Source organism: Podarcis melisellensis, assembly GCF_964234715.1.
Source record: "Podarcis melisellensis genome assembly, chromosome: 4".
Lineage (NCBI taxonomy): Eukaryota > Metazoa > Chordata > Lepidosauria > Squamata > Lacertidae > Podarcis > Podarcis melisellensis.
The window spans coordinates 82,726,975-82,737,363 of NC_138531.1; the positions used below are offsets into that span (position 1 = coordinate 82,726,975).

The 10,389-nt window shown below is 44.4% G+C and overlaps 1 protein-coding gene and 1 long non-coding RNA gene across 10 annotated transcripts in view; both read left to right on the plus strand.

The window, feature by feature from the left end:
* Nucleotides 1-6,597, plus strand: part of EXPH5 (exophilin 5) — a 55,177-nt gene extending 48,580 nt beyond the window's left edge. For all 9 annotated transcript variants that reach the window (XM_081909538.1, XM_081909537.1, XM_081909541.1 and 6 more), the window contains one exon: nt 323-6,597. In XM_081909538.1, coding sequence (XP_081765664.1) covers nt 323-4,914 — 4,592 coding nt within the window. In that variant the 3' untranslated portion in view covers nt 4,915-6,597. The remainder of the gene's footprint in view (nt 1-322) is intronic.
* A 465-nt stretch (nt 6,598-7,062) lies between these two features.
* Nucleotides 7,063-9,079, plus strand: LOC309369450. Its single transcript, XR_014168144.1, has 2 exons — nt 7,063-7,106; nt 7,141-9,079. It is a non-coding gene; the product is annotated as an uncharacterized lncRNA (long non-coding RNA).
* Nucleotides 9,080-10,389: the final 1,310 nt, after the last annotated feature.

Here is a 10,389-nt window from a genome sequence, read left to right on the forward strand (position 1 = left end):
AAGCACACTTTAAATGAGTGTAGATTTTTGAACAAAGATTTAAATGTATTTTATATGCTGTAACCCTTCATAAAAGACACATGTTCCTAATTCCAACATTCCCAGATTTGTCCAGAATGATACTTGTTCAGTGTGATTTAACTTTGCCTCTTGTTCAGCTGCAGTTTTCTTCGAATATCTAGAATAATCTGATAATCTGGGATGCGTTTGACAAGGATGTTATGGTACAAGTAACAAGTTGACTTTGTTCGTATATATTAATCAATCTCTTTCCTTCTCTCTCTCTCTCTCTCTCTCTCTCTCTCTCTCTCTCTCTCCCTAGTCCTGGGGAGTCTGGATGACCAGCTGGCGCAGGAACAATCCCGAGGAGAAGCAGGGAACAGGAGGACCCCAGCCGACTCTGGTTCCAGAGCACCAAACACCGATCCCTATTCAACTCTTACTCGACCGGGTTTCCTTGGAGGGGTGCAGAGAAATGAACGGAGCATGTTTTTGTCAGATGGGGCAAGGACGCTGCGAGCCACCGATGATCACAAAGCTTTATTCAAGCCGAGGGTGCCGTGTGATACATATACAAAAAGGCAGCGTGCGAAGGACGGCATATACGGGGATGTTTATGGCAGAAGCTCCCCTGTCTTGAAGAGAGGGAATTCTACTCGCTCTCTTGGACATTCCTCAGAAGGCAGCTTGCATCTCCCTCTGGGACAACGCAGCAGTGGATTCGGACACAGGGACTTCACGCCCAGGGATTCGGTTGGCAGGAGTTACTCTCTGTCTTGCCTTGCAAGGCGCCCGTCTTTGACGTCGGTGGACCAGCTTTCCCCAGCAAGCCCGCAGCACCCTCTGGAAGGCAACAGAGTCTTTGCACCAAGGAACTATCGCCAGCATCCCAGGCGGACTCCCTTGTCATCTATTGTATGGAATACACCGCCGCCTTCAGAGCATCCGGTATACCCCGACGGGCTTCTTAGGACGCAGTCATTAATGGAGTTTGGCCCAGTGTTTGAGGACACGTACCCTTGTTCTCTGCAGAAGGACACGAGATACGAATTTTACAGAACAAAAGTAAATTACAGAAGAGCAGTGCCAGTTATGGGCAATCCCGTTTTTGCAGAGAAACATACAGACCCGCTGGGGTTTGACAACCGGGAGAATTTTTTGTTGCATCAGCTGGGAATGAGTGCTTCAAAGCCCCGCTATAGATACCCATCCTTTCATGGCAGGATGAGCCTCTCCCGCAAGAGTTTTCCTTCCGGAAGAATAGAGGAAAGGCTTCTTATGCCCACTGACTACCATTACTACAACAACGAAGTCTTTGTCGGCCCTGACGCTGACGTGGAAAGGATTCCGCCGAATCCCAGAAATTGGCAAGGTGCCTATGCGAAAAAAATGGGTGAGAGGGATGCTCAGAGCCGCGTATCGGATTACATCAGGAGGCACATGGAACGTTCAGAAGGTATACGAAACAAACCGTTGGCAAAGTATGCAGAGGGCATGCAGAGCTGTCCAGCACTTGATTTATCTGTCCGAAATGGCCAAACGGAATATGCATCGCAAAGACAAAATCCTTTCGTTAGAGCTGGTCAAGCTTCCTCAAAGGCTTTGGCCAAACACTTTGAAACCAAGAGAAACTTCAAAGCTGAAGAGGAGAGGGGTGCTGACCGGATGGACAAAATGGACAGTGAAGCGACATTAAGACTAATTTCTGATCCAGTGGACACACATAGTCCCGCTGATTCTTTGATGCCTCCTTGTAAGAACTCTTCTGCAGTTGACTCACAAAGCTGCACATCCCTTAAACCACCTCACTTACTGTGTTCAAAGTCAGATTCCATAACAGATACCGGAAACAGTTATTTATCAAACATTCACAACAGAACTGGACGAAGAAACGAAGGTGATTGTGCCGTAAATAGTGATCTCGATCAAACTACTCCCTCTCAGTTAACTGCCAACAACCCAAGGACATCCATTCTTCATCTCTTGGAGCGAGAGGGGCGTGCTATGGAAAACTTGGGAGCTCTCACACCCAACAAAACGCCTGGGAATATTTGTTTGTCTGCTTTGAGCAGAGGCCCCAAAATGCTTGTCGACGATGAATTGCCACATTCCTGCACTGAAAATTTCAACAAGTGCAATAGGTTTGTCAAACACACAACTAGCAATAGCGTCACTGGCTCTCCCAGTAACAGCCCTCCCAAATCTCCTGTAACTTATTGCACCTTACCTAGAAAATCTGCCAGTATTGATGGTAGTCTTATATCGGAGAAACCTATTTCTTCTGCTGCAAGGCAAATCTTATTTAAAAACAACAGAGCTGTGGGAGATAATTTAGAAACCATTGCATCGAATAGAATGGGGGGGAAATTTCCAAATCAGAGAGCTAAAAGCTTCTTGCTAAATTCAGCCCATTCTTCCTTAAGTCCATCACCGAAAGATGTCTCCTGTAATCTTTCACCAGCTAAAGGCAATCCTTCACCGATAACCCAAGAGCCTAGCAAATCTGTCAGTTCTAATAATACCAAGGGGAGAAGCACCATCATACAGAGTCCAGACAAAACTGAAATTTCTGTGCTTTCTGAATGTGAGGGAACTGATGCAGGAAATCCCTTAAAGCAGTACAAAACCACCAGCACACTTACAGTTAGCATTGAGGAAGATAATGTAAAATATCACGAGTTGATTTCGGTTTACTACACCTTACCACGGAAACAGTCGAGAACGTTGAGCAACCTCTTTCTAGATGATAACCAGAGCACAGACTCTTCCCCGCCCAAAGGCAAATTTGAGCTTCCGCAGAAGAAATATGAAGTCCGCATTGGTTTAGGAAGAGTGGCTTTTCCTTCCAGCTTAGAAAAAGAAGGAAAAGCCGATTCTCCTGGCAAAATGGCTGCCACACCTGATTTGTCGCAGAACGCAAAAACCTCTGGTGATGCTAATAAAGAAGACTGCTGTGTCATGGAAAGAGCAGGTACTTCTCCAAGTATGTTGCATAATAGGGAAGGAGTGTTAGGCTCTCCAGCAGAAACGCCAGACCTTGCATTTTCCAAGAGGGTAGTCTCACATGGACCTTCATGTGACCCGAAACCCAGTGAAACCACGAATGAATCTGTTAGTGCAACTACTACCAGCAGACAGTGCAAGGTGCATATTTTTAAGTTTCCCTCTCGACAGCAGGAAGAGTCAAAAGTTGACTCACCATTAAGCCACAGCTCATCAAATACCACAGACATTAGACAAGATGTAGAGGTCAAAGAAAGGGCATGTTATAGAGGCCCTAGTATTTCCAAAAAGGGCAATGGATTACAGTCGAGAAGTGAAAACATTGGGAGCAGCACAGATGAAGCATTCATTTCAGAGGCCAAGGTGCATTCTAAGTTCCAGAACCAAACATTACAAGTCGATGCAACTTCCACAGTTGATCCAGCAGTCCGACCAAACCAGAGTTCTTTAGAGTATGCAAAGAAACAGAAGGAGATGCTTCGGAATTCTCTGCTACACAAAGATTGCACAAATGCACAGAGATTGGTGAGAAACTCTGCAGAGAACTCTAAAGATCAAGCTGCAGGGACTGCACAAGATCTGCCTGACTCTTCAGAGACTGAAAATAAGCTTATCTTGGATTCCACTAAAGATAAAGCTAGCGACATAGAAAAACGGAAAAACAGGCCTTCCATTAAGAACAAGCTGGCGGCCATGTACAAAACAAGTCGAAAGTTTTCCAGCAAGAAAACTTCAAGTCCCAAGCCACACATAGGTAACATCTTTTCACAGAACAACGCTCCGTTGGAGATCAGCCACCCTCATAGTATGTTGATTTCACCTGATGGTCCTCCATCACTTCTCCAAGCAGGAAATGAGAACCAGAATAGGAACCCTCTGGCTGATGAATTCGACAACATGGTGCTGGACAAGCCTGACAGTAAGAAACCTCAAACGAACGAGGGTCCCCCATTGCTTACCAATGAGGTTAGGAGACCTTTTACAAACTTGTGCAACCAAAAAAGAGAGAGCCCCAGAATCGAGACCCCGCAGAATCCTACAGCCTTGTTTCCAAAAGGAAGTATGTCCACAACAAGTAGTAATTCCCAAACAGATGATGGGCTGGAAAATATTAGTTGTTCCGTCCCCTCCAAAATTATATTTGCAGATTCAAAGCAAATGAAAAAGGATGTTGTGAATGTTGGCGAGCATTTGCTTTTCCCACATTCATCTGATAATACCTCAAACATTCTTAACAAAAGTTATTCAAAGATCTGTCCGCCGCAAAAGATGACCTCCCCTACAGAATATGACCACCATCCAAACATCAAGGAGCCAAACAGGTTGAGACAGCTAAGCCGACCCTACATTGAACCAGTCCTCAATCCCAGCAAAGCTCAACGCGAACGGCATTTTTCTGAAAGTTCCTATACTCGGGCGCCCTGTGATCGCCTGGCCTCCAGGAGCAACTTGATAAGCCACGGCAGTAGGTACAATCGGAAGTTCAAATCCCACTCTGAACTGTTGTCTTGCGATGAAAATGAGAACTGGGAGACAGAGAACGAAAGCTACAAGACCTTTGGTTCCAGGCGTGTGTTGTACCCATCAATTGAGTTTGGCATTTTTGGGAAAGAGCAGCAGCAGGCTTTCTTGGATAACATAAAGAGGTCGCTCACAGAGGGACGGTTGTGGAGTCCGTGTCTTCTGAAGAACTCTAGTTCTCTGAGGAAGGAAGAGGATTGTGCCTTGAACAGATCCCAGTTGCTGAGCTCCGGTTCCGCTGAGAAAAACACATCAGCGGGAGTCTTGCGCCCAAATGAGCCGGTTGATGTCCACGGAGAAGACCCTACAGATTGTTCAGATTCAGACTCCAGCACCACCACAGATGATGAATACTACCTGGATGAGAACGACAAGGAGTCAGAACTTTGAGGGACTATGAGGCACAATGAAGGGGGGTGGGGGAACTTTACCAAAAGGCTGGCTTGTCTGTTCCTTGGGTAGTTTATAAAATATTTGGGTGTGAACACCTGAGTCAGATCCTGTAGATGTGCTGATTAGATCTCCAACCCTAAATACACACGTTACCTTGACCACCTCACAAATCACAGAGCTTTTTCTGCAGTGCCCAAGTTTCAATCCCTCATGACAGTGTAAAGTAGTAGTAGTAATGAAAATGTTGCTAAAGGGTCTCAAATAGGGTTACTAGCTCTCTCTTCCCAGCTCCAAATTAGGCCTCTGTGCCATTAGTAATTGCATATGGAGCAGTTATGAAACTTTTCCAGGTATGGAGATTCAGCAATGGGAAATTTGTATGCCGAATTTAATGGCAAGAAAATACCCAGAATATAGAGGGTGGATGTATCAGTGGTCTATGAATCAAGGATGCACTTGGCACAGTTTCTGTGGCCTATGTACATTCATGTTTCCTTCTCCATCCATCCTACCTCTTTTTCTCCAGTAAGGAGTTGGGTAACTTATATGTGTGTATTTAATATCTGATGTGAATATTATTTCTTTAGATTGTGCGAGAAAATTAATGTTTAATATATTTAAACATTGGAGCATTGCTTGGTGGATTGTTACCCAAGAACTCATTGACCCAGCCAAAGTTAAAAGAATGTCAAATCCCACTCATCCTGGTGCAAAAAACTCTCCCATGGAAAAAAAGTGTGACTTAAAAGTGCCCTTGCCCAATTTTTGCCTTATGTGTTTTTGTTGTTGTTTTAAACAGCAAGTATGAACACTTCAGAAATGGTGCCCAAGGTGGTTATTTTTAAATCACAGAATATACTTAGTTAAAAAAAGTATATAGACAAGTTGAGTGTGTGCCTTTAAAATATTATTTTCTCGTGTGGTATTGCTGTCGAAATTATGACTTGAAATAATGAATGAACTACATATTTATCGTCAGTGGTTTGTACACTGTTCTGGTAGAATTATAAAGTACAAGGTGTATATCTGTATTGTTTAAATATGAATTATTTTGACAAGAAATATTCTGTGTGCATTGGGCATGTGAATCTTAATTTAATATGTATATAGCATTTTGTACCCTAAAGTGACAAGAAGTTCAGCATGTATCATAAGTGGTGCACAAGTGTTTACATTGAGCGGTTCTAGAATTGTGTGTGCTCCTTTTTGTGCTTTGTACAATATTTGTAAGTATTGTAAATTTTTTGAGATTAATTTGGAAGCAAATCCCAACCCCTTTTAATATTCTCTCTCAACTTTCTGACGTATGCTAATATGCAAAAAAAAATGATAACTTTGATTTAGATAAATTTTGTTCTTTATTTATTTAACGTTGGCTTTGGTTTGCACTGTTGCTGATGCAAGCAGATGCATCTTCATATACAGTGCAATTATATACATGTCTACTTAAGAAGTAAGGCCCACTGAGTTCAGGGGACTTATTCCCAGAAAAATTATAGGATTGCACCCTTAAGTCTGCCGTAAACGTCAGTCCATGTGCTAACTTCACTGGTTCTCTTACACACCATGGTTTACTCACGTGAGCATTGTAACACCAGAGAAGAAGTGTGAAACGCCACGGACCAGCTTCTATATAAGCAGGAAAAGCTCCAAAAATAATAATAAAATAATAAGAAAACACTCCAAAGGTAGTGATTTTATTTATTTATTTTGCAAGATTCTTCTATACCACTTGATTGTAACAAAACATCAAAAGTGGTTTGCAAAAGTAATAAAACAAGGGTATTGACAGTCATAAAACAGTTAAAAGCAACTATTTAAAACATCAAAAAGTATTTAAAATCTAACATGAACTAAGAACCAGATTTAAATATATGTCAACATTCTACATGTCTGGATAGGCTAACAGTTCGGATCTCTGAGCAGAGACGTTACATGCTGACAGGTTCTCTTGTCAGCAGTTGTGCGGCAGTATTCTGCACTAATAGCAGCTTCTGGGTCAAGCACAATGGTCAAGCCCCACATAGAGCACATTGCGGTAAGCCAGTCCAGAAGTAAACAATGCACGGACTACTGTGGCCAAGCTTTCTTGGTCTAGGGATGGTTGTAGCTGTTGTAGCCAAGTCTAGGGATGGTTGTAGCTGTTGTAGCCAAGCTTTCTTGGTCTAGGGATGGTTGTAGCTTTCTTGGTCTAGGGATGGTTGTAGCTGTTGTACCAGTCAGAGATGCTAAAAGGTGCTTCTAGCTACTAAGGTTATTTGGGCCTGCAGTGACAAGCTGGCTCCAGGTACATTCTCCAGAAGCAAAGCTGCTCTTTCAGGAGGAGTGCAACCCCATCCAGGGTAGGCAATGGGCCAGTTTCTCAGAAATCCCTGATGGAAGCTGACCTACCAAATTCTGAGAGTCCCCCTGCTCTGCTGTTCCGTCGCTCATGCAAGCAGGCTATCGAGTGCCAGCAAAGCTAAAGTGTGACACTCAGTGCTAGACTTGATCCATTTGCTTCTGTAATTCAAGCTCCAAAGCACACACAGAATATGCCTTTCCTGCAAGGCTTGCTCTGCTCATTTAACCAAGGTAGGTCATTGCTATATCCAGGGCCAGCCCATCCATGAAGCAAGGTGAGGTAGCTGCCTCAGGTGGCAGCATTCACAGGGGCAGCAGATCTGGCCTTCAAGAAATGCATCACCCACTGCTGCTTGCTGAGGTAGCGGCAACCTCTACAGCAGCATCTTGGTGAGTGGGAGACACTGGTGGTCTCCTACCCTTGTTTCCAATGTAGATATTTATCCCACCTCCCTCATGTACATCATCCCTTTTCTCTTCTTAGCAAGGGATGGGGCGCCATTTTGTGGCTCGCTTCAGGTGCCATAGCATATTGGGCCAGCCCTGGCTGTATGTATATTGCCTTGACCTCTCACATCTGCTGCCTCCACTGAAATGAGCAGTGCAACGCACAATACAGTGGTACCTCAGGTTATGAACTTAATTTGTTCCAGAGGTCCGTTCTTAACCTGAAACTGTTCTTAACCTGAAGCACCGCTCTAGCTAATGGGGCCTCCTGCTGCTGCCACACCGCTGGAGCATGATTTCTGTTCTCATCCTGAAGCAAAGTTCTTAACCCAAGGTACTATTTCTGGGTTAGCGGAGTCTGTAACCTGAAGCATATGTAACCTGAAGCTTATGTAACCCGAGGTACCACTGTATATGCAAATTTTATGTGTGTTTTGAAGCTCAAGAGAGATAGCTGCAACCCTTTAATAGACAACGTCTATCAGAGAGGGCTATTTTCTCGTGTTTTCAGGCCTCCCAACATCCCGTCTTGCTCAGTGGTGGCCAGTCATTTTGGCAGCTCAGCCTGAAGTTAAGTCCAGAGTATGTAGAGTATTATATGCAGCTTCCTGTGCACCTTGATGTGGTTTTGCCTCTGGCATACAAACGTAGGAGCAGTGCAATACCAAAAAGGCAGACAGGAGTGTGACTCTGGCAGTGGGGAACCTCCAGCTGGCGTGTTTAATTACACCCAGCAGACATCCCTGTTTTGCCTCTGAAGCTGTTTCAACCAAGCCACGTCCACCTGCTCTTCACCTGGCGTCATATTATGACTAAAGGCTTGGAGCAGGGGAAGATGCAGCTCCCAGCCGAAAGCAGGATTTGCAGGCCCTGCTGGGCTGGCAGCACCTGCGAAGAGCTCTGTTTGAGAAACTTCGCCTGATAGAGGCGGGCTGCCCGCTTTAGCTGCCCAAATGGCCCCATGATGGTTGGGAAATCCAAGGATCTGTCTCACAATCTAGAAATGGCTCCCAGCTAGATCAGTTCAGGGATAGGGAATCTGTGGCACTCGCAGATGCTATTGGAGTCCCCACTCTCATCAGCACCAACAAGCACTGTCATTTGGATGATGGGAGTTGTAGTCACAGCGACAGCTGGAAGGCCACAGGTTCCCCGCTCCTGATTTAGTCCTGCAGACACCCCCCCCCCCTCTCTCTCTCTCTCTCTCTCTCACACACACTTTCTCTGGCTCTGCCATGATCTTCTGGCTTGTGGCTCCTGTAATGCAGGTTGGCCACTCTCATTTTATGCAGAAAAAACTTTCGATTTAAAAATAAGCCATTAGTATTGACTACTACTATTTTTAAATAAAGGGAGTGTATTTCTTCTGAAATCACAGTTCATTTTGTCTTATTCATATGTCTTTTGTATCCATTCTTACAAATGTTTTTTTTTTAATTTTCAAAGGCACACACTGTTTTCACAACAGTGGTGGCAAATACGCATACAGAAATTCTTATATTAATGGTTTCTTCCTCTTTAATCATAGTGGGATATGTTTCAAGTGGAGTAGGCCTAGCGCCTGAAGGAAACATGAACCGCATAGCTAAGCAAGGACTGGCCAGAGCTTGGGTGGGGGATAACTCTGTCTTGACCTGAATTTTATTAGAGAAAGGTAGGTTATTACTGTAAAATAATATTAAGGAATAACTGGCTTTACTGATGACCTGCTTGCAGGGATGTAACTAGACATTTCCTGAGCCTCACACAAATGTCCAAAAGCTATTCCCCCTGGTTCTAGAACACTGCTTTTTAATTCTGTCCACAAACATTTAAATACATCTCAAAAATCCTGTTTCAAGCCATACATAAATACTCCCCTGCAGTATAAATACTGAAAACTGCAGAGTAAGGCAAACTCCTCTCAACAGCCTGAGACCTTAGAGGCAGTACTGTGCCGGGTGGACAAATATTCTTGCCTGAGGCAAAACAGCTTCTTAAGTAAAAGGCTAGTTGGTTGGACACTGACACTCGTGCATGTCTGGAGCTCCTGAATAAAATGACTCACATTCACTCTCGAGAAGGAACGGGGAGTGCACAGGAGCTTCCTTTGTTGAAGTGAACGGTGGGTGTAATGTGTTGTATTCTGTTCCTTGCCAGTTTTTTAACTGGCAGTGCCTTCCAGGGGCAGCTTGCCTGATGCACTGCAGACATGAGCAAGGGATAATTAGCTGCCTCGGAGTGCCCAAAGGCAGGAGATGCGGAACACTTCACAATCAGATCTGAAGATCAAGCTGGTGTTCAAAACCGATTTGCATTTAAGCGGGAGCCTGCTGGCACGTCAATGAGGAGGAAGCTGCATGTAGACTGCTAAAGGAGGCTGGATGCTGAGGGGGGAACAGCTCTGTGGCCAGCATGCAAATGCAGTGAGGTGCTGCAAAAGGGCAGGGTTCTCCTTTCCCCCTTATGCCACCCCCCAGAAAAAGGTGGAAGAGCCATACATAAGATAGCTCAGTGGCAGAGCAACTGCTTTGAATATGGGAAGGCCCCAGGTTTAATCCTTGGCATCTCTAGAGAAGGCAGTCTCCTGTGGTTAATAATAATAATAATAATAATAGACAAATAGCAACTTTTGTGGGCTTATTTACAAGGCTGGCTTAAAAGGAGCAAAGTGAGCTGTTTTATTCTTCACGGCCAATACTG